This window comes from Crocodylus siamensis, chromosome 13 (genome assembly GCF_052110815.1).
Source record: "Crocodylus siamensis isolate JL-2025a chromosome 13, ASM5211081v1, whole genome shotgun sequence".
Classification (NCBI taxonomy): domain Eukaryota; kingdom Metazoa; phylum Chordata; order Crocodylia; family Crocodylidae; genus Crocodylus; species Crocodylus siamensis.
In genome coordinates this window covers 35,115,808-35,135,861 of record NC_143407.1, presented here as the reverse complement: position 1 = coordinate 35,135,861, position 20,054 = coordinate 35,115,808, and the positions used below count along the sequence as shown (strand labels likewise).

Here is a 20,054-nt window from a genome sequence, read left to right as displayed (position 1 = left end):
CCATTATCAGCTCTTCAAGTCAACCATTCAAAGCTCATTCTTGGTGGGCAAACTGGTCATTTCTACTGCTTTGAACTCCTTCCTTTCAACTTGAGTCTAACTCTTCCTATGAAGAGGAAGTCTGCTAATTGCTCAGTAGAAAGCAGTCTGGATGCTGTGGCTACATGAGCTGTTTTTTTTTTCAGGACTTTGAAAGGAGGTGCAATGCTTTTTTAAGTCTTGGTACTACTGAGGGTGCAACATGTGCCACAAGCAAGTAATATGCAGTGCTTCGTGTGTGTGTGTGCGTTAGTTATATTATAATGCTCTTTCAGAAGCTTGCTTGATTCGCTTTGCACTTAAAGCATCCTTTTAAGTGAGGCCTCACTTATCCAAGACAAGGAATCTGAATTGGAAGCCATAAGAAATAGAACTTGCCCGATTCTGAACTTCCTTATTTGACTGCAGATTTTAAAGTAAAAGTATGGTCTGACTGAAGGGTGGGAGAGATGTGTGAAGCTTTCTCTGTAGCCAGGGGTACTGTATGTCTTTCCAGTTTAAGTTTGGTGGCTTTGTTTAGTGGGGGGGGTGTTAAGCAATATGTATATGTATATATTCTCTCTGGGGACACTTAGTGCCTCATGGTTACTGTAGCTTCTAACTATTTAGTGGTGTGATTGTCCTTGGTGTATGTAGGGATAAGCCTACTATGCCATCAAGATTTTGCTGTAGCATCTCTATGTAGCAAAATCTTGTGATCTAGTGTTTTGGAAGACTTGCTATGCTGCTATCATTGGGGGAAGATAGTACAGAACTGAGTAGACACTGCCTTCTAAACCAAACTATCCTCAATGAATGGTAACCCTGTCAACAAGTTCCTGATGAAAGCTGTTGTTTTTTGTGCTGTTCCCTGTGTCTGGAATGTGCAGGACATGTACCAGGTAAATCTCCCAGTATAGGTCTTCCCCAGTATTAATTCCTTTTATGTCCACTTGTATGTAGGATTATATTCTGGGATGTTCAGTGATGAAACAATCGCTGACTTTTTAGAACATTAGTATTCATGGTCTTCAAAGAGTGGCTTCTGTCATCTGGCTTAACAATTGGCTTACCTGCTGAAATTGTGCCATTTAAAAAAAAAAAAAAAAAAAGTTATCTAAAAAGACGTGAAGAGTACTGATACATGCCCTGACTTGGATATTGGCAGTTTTACAGTCAATGATGAATTGGCTTTGCATTACACATGCAGGTTAAGAGAATCAACAATGCATCCTGCTCCAATTTGGCTATGGGATTGGGTTTCCTGGTGATACTGGAAATCTCTCGGTTGAAAAGCAGAGTAGTACAAATTTTTTAAAGCATGCCTAGCTGCTAGCACTATCTCTTCAAATCTAGTTCAAATCTGTTGTGCAATCCGAGAGTGTTAATCCTGCACACTGGAAACCCATGGCAGGTCAGAAATGCTGAAATATAGCATAGGCTTGTAATCCTTGTCCTGTCTGTGAAATACTTGTAGACATGGGCATGCCAAGGACTTTTTGACCTTCAAACAGCTTTGTGGCATTCTTGGCATTGGGTTGGTGAAACTATCATAATATGGCACACATGCATAGTTTCTAAGGAACTAAAAGCAGTTTCTAATATGCCACTGGTATTTTTGGCAATCCAGTGTGGTGTTGGTTTAGGTCTTCCCCAGGCTAAACTCCAATAACTTGTTTAGTATGGGATCACAAACTTTTTTCATGGTTTTTAGATGTGCCCTGTTAACTTGCAACCTGCAGATTTAAATAAAGGAATTCATAACATCTCCTTTTTTAGGAAGCAAAACTGACTGACCAGTTACCACTTATCATTGTGTGTGATCGCTTTGACTTTGTCCACGATCTGGTACTGTACCTGTACAGAAACAGTCTTCAAAAATATATAGAGATCTATGTACAGAAGGTAAGAGTAAGACCTTGAATACTTGAAATTTATTCAAGGTGCCTTAATCTAACAAAATAGCTTTTTAATGTAGCATTTAGATCTCACGAGGACCTTCATGGATGCAGATATGAAATAGCAATGTGTCTCAAGCTTGTGACCAAAATCGGCTCCCAAACAGATCTACCTCCCTAGCTTACTGTTGGATTTGATCTTGACCTACTTATGCAAAATATGGTAATTTGCACACCTTATTTGGGGGCATGGGAGTATGCACATGCCTCTTACAGGGTAGAATGTCACTTCTTTTTGTTTTCTAGAACCTTAGGAAAGCAGATGATAACATCTTCTGTAAATGGTGTCCAGAAGTGTGGCACTTTTTTTTTTTTTTTTAAGGAGATGGTCAGGGTGAAGCACCAGAAATGTCCTGGTATGGCAGGAGGGCAACAAGCCTATTTAACTTCCTGTAAATAAAGCATTTCCATGATCAGACTGCTGCAGCTCACAGGCCCAGACCTGCTCAACTGCTGCTCTGGGCACAAGCTCCAGGGTTCTGCAAATCACTAATACAAATTCCTTGGTGGCTATGAGGGTGAACGCTGCACTCTGCCCCATTCTGGCTGCTGGGCAAGATGAGCAGGAGCTGTTTATGCAGCTGTTAGAGCATGGTGCAGGAAGATCGGCTTCCCTATTCAAGACACGCACCCCACCTTTTTTGGAGGGTTGATGGGGAAGGAAGGGGCATATGGTATGCCAGCAATGAACTTTAAACAGCTTCTTCCATCTGAGGGATAAGGGAATTGCTGTGGTAATTCTGGTAGACTTTTAGGGGTTACCTCGAACCAGCCTTCCTAGAGTACAGCAAATCTACTTGATCATATTCTTGGGCATGAAGACTTCAAATAAAGAATCCCAAGCTTGTATGACACAACTTTCAGAAGAAGCCAGCACCCCAATACTGCCCCCCAAAAGAATATGGCCTAACAAGTCCTTCCCGCAAGAACTGAAACACAATTGATAACTAGCCCTCTTGCTTTGAAGGCTTGTGAGTCTTGTCTTGTCTAATTTATCAGCTGATGGGCAGATACTGTAGACTTCAAACACTGGGGTCAGACTACTGGAAAAATTCAATGCTGAATTTCCATCAAGATGCTCCTGTATCTTTTCCATGCTTAGCAGCAAGGGTAGCCTTCCTGTGCTTGCTCCCAGCAAACCTGCTTTTTCCTGACCTAGTTTTGTTGTCTTAGGTAAATCCAAGCCGTCTTCCTGTTGTCATTGGGGGACTGCTTGATGTGGATTGCTCTGAAGATGTTATAAAGAATCTGATTCTTGTTGTGAGAGGCCAGTTCTCAACTGATGAGCTTGTTGCAGAAGTAGAAAAAAGAAACAGGTATTCTTCCTTCCCAATGCACATTAATGGGACTTGGTTTAAAAAAAGAGGGGACCTAATGGGAACTTTGGGCCATACATAGCCTCATGAATGAGGCTTGAAGACCTAAGGTAGCCTCAGATTAAAGTTTTTTAGGTTTTTTTTAGAACCAATCTAGCTATATTAAAGTTCATTTAAAATCCAACTCAAGGATGTGCACCAGTGGTTTCCCTTTTTTTGGAAGGGGGGGGGAGGGAGGGAAGTTTTTTTCATTTTGGTGTCTTTTGGTTCTCCATACCTCCAGAAGGGTAGCTCCAAATCTTGTGCAGTACCAAGAACTGATCAAAAAGTCCTTTAGCTTCCCCTCATCATTCCACTAATGTCCTGTATAGGGTAGCTGACGCACAGAAAATTTCTTCCCTCCATTGAGCATGTTGATTAACTCTCTGGATGCTTGAAGGCCTGATTTTACTACTTAGTTTGGTTTTTGTGTTGAATGTCTTGTCCTGTCTTTACTTTATTGCTCTGTAAAAAGGAGAACTTTAAAAGTTCACAAGGAAGATGTAGATCTTAGGCTTGTAGATCCTACAGCCTTATTCAAACTCCTTCTTTTTTTTTTTTTTTTTTTCTTTAGGTTGAAACTGCTTCTACCTTGGTTGGAAGCAAGGATTCATGAGGGTTGTGAGGAGCCTGCTACTCACAATGCATTAGCCAAAATATACATAGACAGCAACAACAACCCAGAAAGATTTCTCCGTGAGAATCCTTATTATGATAGTCGTGTTGTGGGGAAGTACTGTGAGAAGAGAGACCCTCACCTGGCCTGTGTGGCTTACGAGCGTGGGCAGTGTGACTTGGAGCTTATTAATGTAAGTGTTGGCAACTTTAGTCTTACAAAATTCTCCCCAGTGCAAAGAGGCCTGTGTAAGGAAGCGGGGGAGAGTGTTGCTGTAAATGGACAGTTCATTGGTGTACGTGGTATCTGATGCTGTAAGACTGTGGTGCAGTTGGTACCATAACCAAACCTGTCCAATGAAACTGGCCCAAATATTTTGCAGAAAGCGCTAAACTTCTGGCATTACCTCAATGCATCTTGTCCAACTTGCCTTGCACCACTGCTTTAAGCAACAGCTTGGCTAAAGACTCCAGTCTTCAGGGCCAATGGAAGAATCTGAGGAACCTTGATGCTAATCCTTCCCCTTCAATTTTTTTTTTTTTTTTTTATAGGTATGCAACGAAAACTCCCTCTTCAAGAGCCTTTCACGTTACTTAGTTCGCCGCAAGGACCCCGAGTTGTGGGCCAGTGTGCTGTTGGAAAGCAACCCTTACAGAAGGCCACTTATTGACCAGGTATGGTCCCAAACCTCATTCTCCTTTTAATGAGAGCTCAAGTTGTGGCTGAAGTCCAATCCTTGGTTTAATGACTGGCCTAATTGATCTGTCAATAGGTTGTGCAGACTGCACTGTCAGAGACTCAGGACCCTGAAGAAGTGTCTGTTACTGTAAAGGCTTTCATGACTGCAGATCTTCCCAATGAGCTCATTGAACTGCTGGAGAAAATAGTTCTGGATAACTCTGTATTCAGTGAACACAGGTGGGTGGAGGCAAAATGCTTGAACACTTGCATAAGAGACTTGGTTGTAGCTAATGTAAAACTAACCTGATCAGCTCTAATGTAACACATGCCATTGATTTGGGAAAGGCAATAACTTCAATAGCTTCTGAAGCTCTGACTTGCAGAGCAATTTTGGGGTAGCAGAGAATGGAATTATTTAGTGTTTAAAAATAAATAAATTCAGATGCTAACTTGCATGCCTTTTTTTAATGCACTTGATGACTTGAGGGACAAGCCTGGACTTGCTTCAGCACTTCCTAATGGCTATTTGCTTTTTTCTATTTAGGAACCTGCAGAACCTCCTCATTCTCACAGCTATTAAGGCTGACCGCACTCGTGTCATGGAATATATCAACCGTCTGGATAATTATGATGCTCCAGATATTGCCAACATTGCTATCAGCAACGAGCTTTTTGAAGAGGCATTTGCCATCTTCAGAAAATTTGATGTCAACACCTCAGCTGTGCAGGTATCTCACTTGCTTCTGACTGCCCTAAAACAACGTGACCTGAAAATCGTGCATCCTGAGTGCTTCTAATGAACAGTTGTTGTGTCCATTTTGCTTGAAGCTGGTACTCCAGCAAAACAAAACATGAATTTTGTTGGGGGTGTCTTTTAAACATGAAATTTGCAGTTCAGTGCAGTGTCTAGGCCTGGATTTACTAAGGACACTTCTTCTATGCTGGCAGTTGCTGACAGTCCCTTTCCTTCAGGTATTGATTGAACACATCGGAAACCTGGACCGTGCATATGAGTTTGCTGAACGCTGCAATGAGCCTGCTGTGTGGAGTCAGCTTGCTAAAGCACAGCTTCAGAAAGGGATGGTAAAGGAAGCAATTGACTCGTACATTAAAGCAGATGATCCTTCCTCCTACATGGAAGTCGTTCAAGCTGCTAATGCCAGTGGTAGGACTCTGGACTTTTTTGTATCATCTAAGTGAATGTCTCTTCAAATATGGAAAGTTTTAATTGTGTTCAGTCCACTCCTTGTAGGTTTGTGGGGGAAGCAGTATTGACTTTCCCCAACCTGAGAAATGGGCGATGCTAGCTTGATCCAAGGTAAAGCAGACTTGAGGGGTATCGGCCCAAGTCTGTGATGAAGCAAATTTCTAGCCTCCCAACTAAGAACAGTAGAAGCCAGTTATGTCGTGCTGTAGCTTTTTTCTTCTGAAGGTGAACCTTTTTTAGAGTATGAAAAAAGTACTTCCAAGCTTGACCCAAATGAAACCTGAAATGGAAAAACTAGGTAGTAGCTTCTGTTCTGATGCATCTAAGTCTCTCAACTGTTGATTCTGCACTTAAACTTGCCACCTGTCAACAGTGAGCTTTTTTTCCCTAGTCTTGCTGGAAGGGGAGCTACTAGGGAAAGTGAAGGGCAAGCTTTTAGACTTTAAAGAGCAATCATTTCCATTTGGCTCTTATAGTCTTTTTGTCACTTCTGAAGTCTGTCTTCCCCTTCCTCGGTAGGAAACTGGGAAGAGCTGGTGAAGTACCTCCAGATGGCACGCAAGAAGGCGCGAGAGTCGTATGTGGAAACGGAACTCATTTTTGCTCTGGCTAAGACTAATCGTTTAGCTGAGTTGGAAGAGTTTATCAATGGACCTAATAATGCTCACATCCAGCAGGTGAGTTTCTCATCCTTGGCTACTTTCTGCTGTGACTTTGAGTGGCTCTGAATCCAGCCAGCAAACTTGGTCTTGGATTAGTTCTGAAGCACTAAAACTAATTCAGGTGGAGTTTGATTGTGGCAAATAGCTCTAGATGGGGCTGCAGCTTGTGGAGTAGTTGGGAGGGGACATGCCTAGGCTTCATGGTGTTCTAAAGATGCACGTTTCTATGAAGCGTTACTAGTAAGACGAGCTCTTGTTGGTCTTGGAGTAAACTCTGCTTAAATCTTAGGTTGGCGATCGCTGTTACGATGAGAGAATGTATGATGCTGCTAAGCTATTGTATAATAACGTATCAAACTTTGGCCGGCTGGCATCCACGCTAGTACACTTGGGTGAATACCAAGCGGCTGTAGATGGTGCTCGGAAAGCGAACAGTACTCGGACATGGAAGGAGGTAAGCTACTACCTTGAATCTCAACATTTTGGACCTGTTTCTGCTCAGAGATTTTTAAATTACCTCAAGAGGTTGTTTCTGTGGAAGCTATAGGGGGGAAAAACTGGATGCTAGCAGATGATTTGGTAATGGGCTAGATGCAGCTTCGTACTTTTCACTGGCCACATCTGAATAGCTACTTGACTTTTTCAGGTCTGCTTTGCCTGTGTTGATGGGAAAGAGTTCCGCCTAGCCCAGATGTGTGGACTTCATATCGTAGTGCATGCAGATGAGCTGGAAGAACTTATCAACTATTACCAGGTAACTGTCAGAAGAGAACTCGGTCCATGTACAAAGGTCTGATGTAACGGAGCCTCTTGGTTTCTAACTGGGCGTGACTTTAATCCAACTACTACTTCAGCTTTTTGGCTACAGCCAATCCTAACTCTTCCTTCTCTCTCCTTTTGTAAGGATCGTGGCTATTTTGAAGAGCTGATAACTATGTTGGAAGCTGCACTAGGACTTGAGCGTGCACACATGGGAATGTTTACGGAGCTAGCAATCCTGTATTCTAAATTCAAGCCACAGAAGATGAGGGAGCACTTGGAACTCTTCTGGTCAAGAGTCAATATTCCCAAGGTAGGCCTCAAATGCATCTTGAGAAGATATAAGTACTGGGGTGGGGGGGGAAGTGTAGCGTTTGGTTCTTTTTTGGGGGGGAGGGCTTGCATTCTGTGGGAGCCCAAAATGTTAATGTCTAATGCTGCACTCTTAGCTGTACTTTAATTACTATTTTAATATTGAATGAGTGACTGAGGGAAATCTTATCAAGCAGTTGAGGGCTGATGTGTTCCTTTTTCTCCCAGGTGCTAAGAGCTGCAGAACAAGCTCACCTTTGGGGTGAACTGGTGTTCCTGTATGATAAATATGAAGAGTATGACAATGCTATCATCACAATGATGAACCACCCAACAGATGCTTGGAAAGAAGGACAATTTAAAGACATAATCACCAAGGTGAGAGATTCACTACCTGATTTGGCCTGAAAGTGTCTAAAGAATTGTTCTGCATGGTTTTGCCCCCCTCCCCCCAATATAAGAGAATAGCCAAGCATCCCAAGGGATTTTTCCTACTACATTTCTTGGCATAATCCTTTATTGCAGCCTCCCTGGGATGGGGGTCATGAAGTAGAAAGCATGATGTGCCATGCTTTGTTTTGCATGTGTACAGTACAAGACTTGAATATCCATAGTACCCTGGGAAACGCACTAAAAATTCCTAATCGCTTGTTGACAAGTTTTTGGGTAATTCATTTAAAAAAAAGTGGGGAAGTGCATGCAGGGAAGTTCTCTGAAGTAGGATGTGTGGGTCTACAGAGATGACATGATCTTGTTTCTCTCCCTCTCTTAGGTGGCTAATGTGGAGCTGTATTATAAAGCAATCCAGTTTTATTTGGAGTTTAAACCCTTGTTGCTCAATGACCTTCTGATGGTGCTGTCTCCCCGGCTGGATCATACTCGTGCTGTCACCTTCTTCAGTAAGGTAATGGCCATGTAGCCCATCCTCTAAAGAAATTTCAAGTAGAGAACCTTCAGCCATAGCACTTTAAAAAGATGTCTCCCTCGCTTTACTTGGTCACTGCCAGGAGGGAGGCAAAGCTGAACAACTTGGATTGTTTCCTGTACTGATCTCTTTAATCGCCCTGCTTTCTCAAGGTTAAACAGCTGCCGCTGGTGAAACCTTACTTGCGCTCTGTTCAAAACCACAACAACAAATCTGTGAACGAGTCTCTGAATAACCTCTTCATTATAGAAGAAGACTATCAGGTTGGTACCTGCTGCTTTCTTAACATGAACAAGTAACTGCTTAAACTTGGACCTGGATGACAGCAATACTAGTATAAACTTTGCAACTCTCGTCTTGGTCGCATCTTTTATATGGCTGCAGTTAACTTGTCAGTCTTAATTACTTCATGACACATGTTGAAGCTCTTAATTGGCTACACATGCTATTGTTGCACTTGACACAGCTGTTCTGTTAAGGTAACTGGGTTGGTTTCTCTGAGGTGACTGATTCTCTTGCAATTCAGGCTCTTAGGACATCTATAGATGCCTATGACAACTTTGACAACATTTCCCTCGCTCAGCGTTTGGAGAAGCATGAACTGATAGAGTTCAGGAGAATTGCTGCCTATCTCTTTAAAGGCAACAACCGCTGGAAACAGAGTGTAGAACTCTGCAAGAAAGACAGACTTTACAAGGTAAGATGAAGAACAAAGGCAGGGCAGACTTGAGTTTGTGTAGCTTGCTACAAGCTGGCACTAGTAACTTTTGGTAGTCTCCAGCATGTGGAGCTGAATTCCTTTTTTGAGGCTTTCTTTGTAGTCAGGTTATTCCTTTTTGTTGCACTGGTTGTTTTAAGTGTTTTACTTGCTCCTGTCTCTTCCCCACCCCTCACACCCCCATGTGCATGCAAAAATGTTAAACTGGCAAGTCCTAAAGCTTGTAGCTTGGAGGTCTTTTAGTGGCAGTGCTCAAAAGTGAGCTATGCTTGGTATGACTGCCTCTGAAGATCTAGGTCCCTTGCCCCCAGTAGGTAAACTCCCTCTTGGATCTTAAGGGGTTTGGTCGTCTCTTTTTTTTTTCCTCTGCAGGATGCAATGCAATATGCTTCAGAATCCAAAGATACAGAGCTGGCCGAAGAACTGCTGCAGTGGTTCTTGCAGGAAGACAAGAGGGAATGCTTTGGAGCTTGCCTCTTCACCTGCTATGATCTTCTGAGGCCAGATGTTGTCTTAGAAACTGCATGGAGGCACAACATCATGGACTTTGCCATGCCCTATTTTATTCAGGTCATGAAGGAGTACTTGACAAAGGTAAAAGCTTTTTGTTCAACACACTAAAGTGTTTGCTAGCAACTTGCCATCTTGTGAGACCTGTCTGCTATTAACACTAATATTGGCTCTTTTTTTTCCCAAAGTCTGTCCTGTCTACTTTAATCTCACCAAAATGGGCTGAACATGCTCATTTTATATGATCCTTCCTAGGGAAAACGGAAAGTGCTCTATCCTAACAATCGGTGTTGGAACCTATACGCATGTACTTGCCTTCTGACCTAGGCTGTGGGGATTCTAGGTCAAAGACATGGCTCCCTTTTATCAGAACTCAACTCCCCCCTCCCCCCTCCCAAACCCCCATACTAAATTGCCCTTGCCAGCTGTGGTACTCCTAGCCCAAGCAGGGGGCCTCAAATGTGTGTTTTGTAGTTAGGCCCTGAATCCTGTAGAACTGCCTGCTGTGGCCTCAAGTTATTGACAGATAGATCTAGCTTTTTAGATACCTTGGCAATATGCCACTTGTTGCTAGCTCCCTGAAATAAAAACCAAATGCAGTATTCCAAATCTGGACTTGCCTTTGGTGTGGGGGGAAGACGCATTTTCCTTATGCTTTTTTTAAATAAAAGCAGACCTAGTAATTGAGCATTCCACCATCTTAGTTTTTGCTCTACTTTCCCCATCCCCTTCCTTGCTGCTTAGATGCTTTTTTCCTTTTTAAGGGATGCTTTTTCTCTAGAATCCCATGCATATTTCTAAAAAAAAATAAATAAAAATAAAATGGGGCTTCTGTTGGGACTAAAGATGCCTACACTTGTCTGTAGGTTTAACTTTGTACTCCCTCAAATGACACCGGGGGTTTTGTCCATAGCTTGTTCTTCAGATTTACTTCTGACTTGGTTTAAGCTTTTTTTTTTTTTCTTTTTTTCTTTTGTAAGACTGCTTGTCCTATGGATTAAGGACTTGCTGTGAACCCACCTTTTTTCCAGCAAGAGGTCATAGCTGAATAAATAGCTAGATATTTAATGTTAGGGAATGGAACTCTAATTCTAAGTGCGTAGTGCTTGCACAAGATGTACCTATCAACACCTCAAAGGCAAGGCTTCTTTGGCAGTTAGCCATTCCTTACAAAAGGCTTCCTTTTTTGTTTTTTCTACATCTGGTATGTACACTTGGTGATCTCCAGGCCACTAAGTGTAGCCCATTGGTCACATGGGGATAATTTGATTGGCCCAAATGGCTTAAGTCTGGTCCTTGGATTAGAATTCTTTAATATTAGAATTAATCTTTAACTCCTGAAATCTACCAGGCATCTATTTGTAGACATTTTAAACTAACTAGGCTCGTAACTGATATATATAACCACTGTTTTTGTTGTTGTTGTTTTGTTTTTGTTTGTTTTTCCCTGATTTGGGGGAGAACCCCTTGTATACCCTGTTCTTTGTTTTTGTTTTTTCCTTTGGTACTTCATATCAACCTCCTCCCTAATTCTTGTTTCTACCTTTTTTTATATGCTAAATATGGAATTTTGGTTTTTTTTTTTTCTAAGCTGCACCTTCTGAATTCCTTTGCAGGTTGATGCAATAAAGGAAAAGGTGAAAGTTGATTCTTGTTTTCCATCTTTTAAGTGTGGAGGACTAAGTCTAAAGAATCTGCATGAATTTTTTTTCTTTTCCTTCCTACCTTTACTACACTGCTGCTACTGCTTTTTTCCCAACAAAATCTCACTTAAAGCCTCTGCAAGTTTGTTTTAAATGCTAGTAGTTGGAGCTTTAGGGTAACAGTAGATACATTTGCTACTAATCGGCTAATAGACTTCAGGGAGGGCATAAGGCTGATCAGCTGGATCACAGTCCAAGGAATCTGTCCTAAAAGATAAAAGCATGGTGGCTGCACAGATCTCAATTGGATGAGAATTCCTCTTCTGAAGTAGGGAGTAACTAAATTGAGCCACAGACTAATTGGCTAAAAGAAACTTGCTGTATGGGTATATGCCTTCCAGCTAGCAAAAGTTAGTGTTAGAAGATTGTGATCCAGTTTCTGATCTCAACAACTAATGTCTTTTTGCTGACAATAGGCAGCAAAGGTGCTAGCTGCTTCAGAAGAGACTGCTTCCTCACATTTTCTTCAGGTGTCCAGTTCTTATGGTGCTAGTCAACTTTTTTTCATATTCAGTAACTTACTTTAAACTACTGAATACTCTGTGGTAAGTCTCATGGCTAGGCAAAAACAAGATGGCCTTTCAAACTCCTTCCTTCAGCTGCTTTGAGAAATCCCACTTCTATCCCTATTTTTTTTTCCCCTCTTATCTTTTTTTTAAATTTTAAAGAAACCTGTAATGCTAAAACTTGTGCTCTTCCAAGGCCACTCTGACACTTGCCTATTGCTGGTCAATTTTGCCTGCCCTGAGGGCACACTCCAGCTTCTGTCCATCTTTTTTTTTTTTTTTTTTTTTTTCCCTGTACCTTGTGCCCACTTCCAACTTTTTTTTTTCTCCCTGGAATGCAGGGTTACACCAATGTAGACTTTTTTTTTTCTTTCTTTTTAGGAGCATAGTACTAGTCTTCTTTAAACTGGTTGGGCAGAGGGCAAGCATACAAGGAGGAATGTAATGCAAACTGCCTCCTTGCTGTACTTATGCGGCCACCTTAGTCACCACTGGAACTTGAGGCCAACCTGTCTAAAAATGCATAGCATTAAGGTCCTTCGGCAGCTAGTAGGTGAGGCAGTATGAGTGTGTGTGAAAAAAGGTAATTGAACTGCAGTGTCTTGCATTATTAAACAAAGCATGTATAGCAGTCATTGCAATTACATCCCACTATTCCTAAAGCTACAAGGCATTGCTGGGGGCCGCGTGTGGCTTTTGGGGGGAGGCTGTATAGCAATCATCTTCAGACCTCACTTCTTGCTTCAGTACTCTTGCCTTTTTTCCATGCACACATGACACACCAAAATAACATTTGAATGCATGTTACTTTTCCTCTGCAGCTTATTGCAGTCTCTGTGGAAAAGCCTTTTCTTACATAGACTTAACCTACTAATGGCATATAGGGTACTGAACCCAGTGATGCTTAAGCAAGCAGGTATATAAAGGCCAATCTCTCAGACTCTCAAGTCTGTTCATGAAAGTAACTTCTGCCCCCTGTCCAGAGGGAGGCTTTGAAACTGGGTCAGAAAGAGACAAACTGGAGACTTCAGGCTAGGTAGATGGGTGGTAACTCTATAAACTACACTGCTTACCTGTTGCAACCCTGCTAGTATTGCACTGTCCTAGGCAAAGCCTCTTGGAGCTGTGCTTGAGCATCCCAGTACTTGCAGCCATTCTAGTTCATTCCATGTATGTCGCACAGATGTAACGTGGTGACAGCTGTGGTAACACTCTTTTATAGCAGACTTCCTGTGAAATTTACAGAAAGCTGGCTCTTCGTACCTCTGTTTTGTAATTTCCTGGAAATGGGGGAGTTGGGCAGGAGAGAGGGGTGAGGTCTACCAATGACCCCTGATCAGCAGGAGTGAATGATAAAAGGCCACTCAATTCTACCATTCGGTTTTGACTGGCCTGGTAATTTGGTCAGAAGGGAAATGTGGCTTCATGAATTGCAATGTAGAAGAAAGTCTTCTGAACTACCGCTAATTAAAGGTACAGTTGTGCACTTGCTTTTGGAGACCAAATGTTTGGGGGTGTTTTAGCATACTTGAAGCACATTCGCATCTAACTATTTCCCCCCTGTATTTAAAAAACAAAACAAAAAAAACTGCCAGACTGTCTTGACTTGGTATCAAGGCTAGGATTGTGTTCTTCAGAGATCAATTGGTTCGGTTCTTTGTGACCTTGAGGAGAAATTTTTAATGGATCTGATTTCTAAGCGATGCCTCCCATGTCCCTAAGTGTGGCTATGCTCGGCTCATTTTAACTCCCATGACACCCAGGGTGGTTGCAGCAACTTGGAGCTTCATCCAGCTCTTACTACGGAGTTTCTTGAGAGGAGCGGCCTCTTCTCAAGTATCTTTTTATAGTCCTGATTTTTATTAAGCAATCTTTTCTTGCAAAGGTCACAGCTTTCTCTTGGGAAGAGGGGAGCTTTTTGTATGGAGGAAAGACATGAAGTAAAGTCTTTCTGTAAAAGCCTTGGCTTAGAATGGTCAAATGACACCGCATGCGCACACTTTTTTTTCTAATTCTAAATACTTTGGGTAGAACTTGTTTTGACCCATAGCATACACAACTCTACTCTCGCCAACTCTGCACTTGCTACGAACTGGCTTTAGGAAGATTTAGCTGTTTAACTTGGTCTTTAAAGGCAAGCTTTGCAATTTTGAGTAAAAAATGCAAAGAATGTGCACGAGTGAACAGCCCTTCTCCAGAGTTTGTTTTGCTAAAAGCAACACTTTTGAGGCTCAAGTGAGATGAGATGCAAGATGCTGTTGCAGTCGTACCTCTTAAGCTGTTCTGTGCCTCCCTAAGCATTTCTTTGAAGGAGACGCCTAGACTTGGAGACGTTTATGAATCTCCTCTAATTGTTCCAACGAGGAATCCTCCAAGAGTTCAGCAGGTGCTGCACAACTGTGGCATCTGAAACGAGCTTGCTGTGTCATGTCAAAATAGACTGCGTACCAGATGTGGCTGAAGTCACTTTGGTGATCTCGCTCTCAAATGTTTCTTTATCCTACCATTGTCAACTAGCTTCCCCCAAGCTGGGAGCTTAGAAGCAAAGCTTTAGCCTGGAGTGAGCTTTCACAGCAGTTTTTTCATACATCTCAAAACAAGGGAGTTTCCCAGGGAAATGCTGAGACCTGTCTCCTTTTTTTTGTGGACTGCAGCAGTAACAACACTGATCCTTGAATTGATCTAAGAACTTGTAAGTCTCCTCCCTGATGGTGTTTTAAAATAACCACTAAGGCTTTTCCACTTCTCTGCCACACACAAATAAGAGCTACTTATTTACTCAGAGTTTTTTAAACTTTTTATTGGGGTTTGATATTCTTGCAGGTTGACAAGCTGGATGCCTCTGAGTCTCTGAGAAAGGAAGAGGAGCAAGCTACAGAAACGCAACCAATTGTTTACGGTAACAATTTGACTTGGTGTACGCGCGTACACACTACTGCACTGCATTTGATGTATGTGTGTAACTGTGCGACTGCAAAAGCAAATACCTTGTAGGGATGACTCACTTGATTCCACTCCAAAAATGCAAAGAATTGGTCCCTGAAAAATGAGAGAGTTCATACCCTTTTTATTTGGCAGTAGTCTCTGACAGCACTCTTCAATCAGAGGATTACCTTAGGAGCCATATTTTCAAAGAGCCTGCTTTCATGGCCTCTAAGGATGTGGGATGGCATTGTGTACCTGTATGCACAAGGAGACTATCAGGGAAGTCCTTGCTAAAGACCAGGTAGGAGCTAGGCTCTTTAGGTGATGTTCTTCCCAGTCCTAGTATATTCAGCTCCATTCCAAGCACGTCTTCAAAGATCCCTTCAGTGTCCCTGCTCCACTCTCTCTCTGCTTTTGCTTTGTTACATGACTCCATTGCAGTGGGAAGACTGCCTCTCCTGACCAGCACTTGTATCTCTTCTCTCACGTGCTCATGGTTTGTCTGGCTATGTAGCTCAAAATATAAAGTGGGAAGTAGAACCTGTACTAACTTTTTTTTTCATTATGTTAAGAAATGGGGCTCTTCCGAGCAGTCTTCTTGCCCTGTGCCACCAGCTGATCTTGCAAAAATGACTCTTGGCATTGGAACTCCAAATAGCCAGTGGTTTTTTGTGTTGTGTTTGTTTTTTTGTTTGTTTGTTTGTTTTTTGCTTGGAACGAGTTTTTGATAGTTGGCTATATACAGGTTGGAAAAACTAGGAACCCTAGAGCGTCTTGGATTTGTAGTGCTTTAAATTGTCAATTTTAAGCCTGCCTTCTTGGGGGGAGGGGGAAGGTGATGCTCATCTCTAGTGTAAGTTGAACACTTTTTTTGTGTGAAGCTGGAAACTGGCACGCCTTCTGCTTTTTTGGCGGGGAGGGGGAACAGGACTGCTTCAGGAAACTTAAATTTTATAGGTGCTGACAGTAAGCCAGGAATGCAGGTTTTATGCTAACCGTGCACTACTGGTACCATCACGCCTAGCCAGATGCACTTTCATGCTAGGTTGACTCGTTTAGTCGCAACCCAGACTTGCTTACAGCACATGACTCTCAAGCCCTGGCCTCTTTGCACAGCCTGAGACCTAGAACATTAGAAACCTACCCCTTTTTCACTCTGTATAGATGGAGTGAGATTTCACCCATCTTCCATCACAGGGACGGGAACTTGTTTGCCCTTCTGTCAGACCAACCTGATTACCTCCTTATGATCAGGTCACAAAAGCCTTGGATGCACATGTTGCCATGGATGTTGTCTTATTTTGTGGTGTTTTCCTAGATTTCAGCAAGACCTTTGACACAGTCTCCCACCCCATCCTCTTTTTTTTTTTTAAATGGGCAACTGTGGCATTGCCTACACGGGTGGATTGCAGATTGGCTGAAGGGTCACACTCGGAGGATGGTGATAGATGGGTCATATTCAGCCTGGGGAGAAATGGGCAGCGGAGTCCCCCAGGGCTTGGTCCTTAGGCCTGCGCTGTTCAATCTCTTTATTAGCGATTTGGACAATGGGGTGAAGAGCGACCTGTTTAAATTCACTGATGATACCAAAATTTGGGGTGAGGTGGGGATGCTAATAGGGAGAGAGACTGCAGCAAGACCTGGATAGGTTGCAGGGGTGGGCCAGCAAAAACAGGATGTGCTTCAATACTGACAAGTGCAGGGTGCTGCATGTGGGCAGTAGTAACCAGCTGCACTCTTATAAGATGGGGGAAACTCCCTTCTAGAGAGCACGGAGGCAGAAAGGGATCTTGGAGTCATTGACTCCAAGATGAACATGGGCTGACAATGCGAGGTCACGGTTGGCAGGGCTAACCGGACCTTGTCATGCATCCACAGGTGCATCTCTAGCAGGGCCAGGGAGGTGATCCTCCCACTCTCTACACAACACTTGTCAGGCCACAGCTGGAGTACTGTGTCCAGTTCTGTGCGCCGCACTTCAGGAGGGATGTGGACAACATGGAGAAGGGTCCAGGGGAGGGCCACCTGCATGATCTGGGGACAACGGGGCAGACCCTACAATGAGAGACTGCAGGACCTGAACCTGAGAAGAAGGCTGAGGGGGGACCTGGTGACTGTCTATAAACTCACTAGGGGGGACCAGAAGGGTTTGGGGAGAGACATTGTTTCCCCTAGTGCCCCTTGGCATAGCAAGGAATAATGGCCACAAGTTGTTGGTTTAGATTAGACATCTACAAGAACTACTTCACGGTCAGGGTGGCTAGGATCTGGAACCAACTTCCAAGGGAAGTGGTGCTGGCTCCTACCCCAGGGGTCTTTTAAGAGGCTTGATGCCTACCTAGCTGAGATCATTTAAGCCCAGTGTTTTTCCCTCCTGCCCAGGCAGGGGGTCAGACTTGAAGATCTACAAGGTCCCTTCCGACCCCACTTCTGTGATTTTTTTTTCATGCAGCATCTTGGGGGGGGGGGGGGGGGGGTGTGCATGCCTGTCCGTCCGTGCCCTGGAACTTAAAGTGGTGTGTAGTGTCTTGACAGCTGTCTTCATTCCCCTTTTTTGTGGGCTTCTCCATAAGAGACACCCTTTTTCAATGTCTAATGACACCTGGTGACTCATTCCCATAGTAAGCTATGCTTCCCAGGGCACTAAATGGTCATGCAAGCTAGCTTCCCCCGAAAGTTGGGATGTATCCAGAACTAACAACTGCATATGATATAACTATTTCTGCCCTTCTTTGTTCAGGTCAGCCACAGCTAATGTTGACAGCAGGACCCAGTGTTGCAGTTCCTCCACAAGCACCTTTTGGCTATGGCTATACTGCACCTCCATATGGGCAACCTCAGCCTGGTTTTGGATACACCATGTAAGGTGCAGCACAAGCCTCTGGAGCGATCACATTTTTTTTTTTTTTTTTTTTTTTTCTTACTGAAATTCCACCGTCCCACCCCGCTTCTTTTTTCATAACAGGGAAAAGCAAGAGTTCTGCCTCGTGTTCTTGTAACCTTTATTTCATGAAGGACTGTTTTTTGTCTTCTAGTGCAAACTATTGGGATCACACCTACACTTTTTTTTTTTTTTTTCACATTCCATGTTTTAGATTTTGTTTTAAAGGGGAATAGCTTAACTTTTTTTTGTCTTGTTCAGATGGGCTCTTCTGGAGGACTGCTTCTTACCATTTAAAACAGTCTGTTGTGAAGATTTGAGATTTGCACTCTATAGTGCTCAACTCTCATATTGAATATCTTTTTTTTCCATTGTATGTGAGCAGCTTGCAATATGTACTGTTTATCTAAATGCATTTTAAGTCTCATTGTATATTCAGAGAAAGCTAAAGCAGAGATTTGTATCTGATCTTGCAAGACTGCCAATGAAAGACAACACTAATCAGCATATCCTACCCTGGTTGGATTGCATAGCTCTTGAAACAAATTTAAATGCATAAAGACAACCTTGCCTGACTTAAAAATGAGTAAAGTTTCCCTTTAACCTATGCAGGTTTTCCATTTATGCATATAGAAAAATGCTAGTGTTTGGCTCACTCCATATGTAACAATGACCTTATGTTGTGCTGTATTCTGTGCTTTTTGTGGGACATTCCATTCAGGAACAGAGCACCATGATTCCAATCTATGTATTTACTAACCCTGCCCTGAGGTTTGTGTATGTTGGATATTGTGGTGTTTTAGATCACTGTTTTTGAGTGTACAGAAGAGAGAATTCAAGCAAAAATATTACTGTTCAGTTTTGTTTGTGCAATTTGAAATTACTCAAATTTAAAAAAAATAAATTACTGGACTGTGGACATTCTGTATAGTGGTAGTTTCACTTATATATTTTTCTCTCTGTCTCTGAAACCAACTTTCCAGTTCAGGCCAATGTTTGCAGTATCAGGAGCCCAAGGTCAGACATTATTCCAGAGGTCAGTAAGGGGCTATCAGCTTAGCAAAACAGAATGGAGACCACTTCACTTCAAAGTGGTGTCTTGCACTGAGGGATTATGCAGGAGAATACCTTTTTTAATGCTCTTCCTATTAACTAAGGGATTATCAACTGGGGGTGGAAAATGGCACTTTTTTTTTTTCCTGCAGTTGGCTGTTTTGACCAACTACAGCATATCAACTAGGCAATGCTCTGGGCTTGTAGCTAAGTGGGTTTTTTCCAGTTTTAAATCAATGAAGATCATGTTCTAGCTGTGGTTTTTGTGTTTTGTTTTTTTTTTTAAGCTGCCTTAATATAGCTTCCAATAAAACTTGACCTAAATGTTTGACAATGAATACTGTCATGTTTTTGAGTGCATATTTTTAATGCCACTGCTGGAAGTGCTGATAGCTGTATCAAGTGTAGATTGAGAACTCCCCCTCCCATGGTTTTTCTTCTCTATCTGAAGATATGGAGAATCTTGCTAAAGAGAGATGGTGCGGGGGGAGGCGGAGAAGGGTAGGCCTGTGCACAGTCTTCAAGGTGCCTCCATTGTGAAGTGGATGCCCTGTTTTGCAGCTGGTTGAAGCTAGTTGACAAAAATGCAGAGTGCTCTAAGCAGATGCAGAGGTCTCTTGAGAGGAAAGAAATAGGCAGGCAAGAAAAACAGAGGTGTACAGGCTCCCAGGGTCATGCAGGCACCTACCTTGGAGAGCTTCAAAAGAAGACTGGACATGCATACCTTGCTGGGGTTGGTTGATCCCAGTTGTCTACCCTACCCAGAGCAGGGGTCCCTTCCAACCCTAAACTTCTGTGAATCTGGAACATCTTCTGTGGACAGAGCCTTGCCTAATATTTTTAAAGGTCTATCCTGTATAAATCCAAGACTCCTCCAAGTCCCCTCTACTGTGGCTAGCCAGGCGGTGCATGTAGCAGACAAGCTTGCCTGCTGGTTGCAACCTGCATTTGGAGGGGGGAAGAGTAGTGAAGTCTAGAAACCTCTTTTAACTAAAACTCAAAGCGGTGCGGGGGGGAGTAAACTTTTTTTCTTCCCCCTCCCTTCTGGGGTATGTTTTGTTGGAGCAACTGTACATAGTTGGAAGAGATGTTAGCCAGATGTGCTTCCCTTTAAACTTCTGTGCCTTAGTCTTTTTTTGGGTCCTGTGGCAAGGGCATGCTACTTTTAAAACTTGGTTCTACTGCTCAAAGCCTTTTTTAATGCAGTGCAGAACATCAGATTCCAAACTGCCAGAAGGTAGGAACAATTTCTGGGACAGTCTTCA

The 20,054-nt window shown here is 42.8% G+C and overlaps 1 protein-coding gene across 2 annotated transcripts in view; it reads left to right on the top strand.

Annotated features, from left to right (window-relative positions):
- Nucleotides 1–18,655, top strand: part of CLTC (clathrin heavy chain) — a 41,895-nt gene extending 23,240 nt beyond the window's left edge. Inside the window, exons 15-33 of one of the 2 annotated variants that reach the window (XM_090025182.1) lie at nucleotides 1,798–1,923; nucleotides 3,150–3,292; nucleotides 3,906–4,140; nucleotides 4,499–4,621; nucleotides 4,720–4,865; nucleotides 5,173–5,356; nucleotides 5,601–5,793; nucleotides 6,355–6,512; nucleotides 6,787–6,951; nucleotides 7,144–7,251; nucleotides 7,402–7,569; nucleotides 7,797–7,946; nucleotides 8,341–8,472; nucleotides 8,646–8,756; nucleotides 9,020–9,190; nucleotides 9,584–9,805; nucleotides 11,338–11,358; nucleotides 14,754–14,829; nucleotides 17,596–18,655. In XM_090025182.1, the coding sequence (XP_089881308.1) occupies nucleotides 1,798–1,923; nucleotides 3,150–3,292; nucleotides 3,906–4,140; nucleotides 4,499–4,621; nucleotides 4,720–4,865; nucleotides 5,173–5,356; nucleotides 5,601–5,793; nucleotides 6,355–6,512; nucleotides 6,787–6,951; nucleotides 7,144–7,251; nucleotides 7,402–7,569; nucleotides 7,797–7,946; nucleotides 8,341–8,472; nucleotides 8,646–8,756; nucleotides 9,020–9,190; nucleotides 9,584–9,805; nucleotides 11,338–11,358; nucleotides 14,754–14,829; nucleotides 17,596–17,720 (2,757 nt within the window). In that variant the 3' untranslated portion in view covers nucleotides 17,721–18,655. The remainder of the gene's footprint in view (nucleotides 1–1,797; nucleotides 1,924–3,149; nucleotides 3,293–3,905; nucleotides 4,141–4,498; nucleotides 4,622–4,719; nucleotides 4,866–5,172; nucleotides 5,357–5,600; nucleotides 5,794–6,354; nucleotides 6,513–6,786; nucleotides 6,952–7,143; nucleotides 7,252–7,401; nucleotides 7,570–7,796; nucleotides 7,947–8,340; nucleotides 8,473–8,645; nucleotides 8,757–9,019; nucleotides 9,191–9,583; nucleotides 9,806–11,337; nucleotides 11,359–14,753; nucleotides 14,830–17,595) is intronic. The other variant, XM_090025184.1, reaches the window with a different exon arrangement.
- The last annotated feature ends 1,399 nt before the right edge of the window (nucleotides 18,656–20,054 follow it).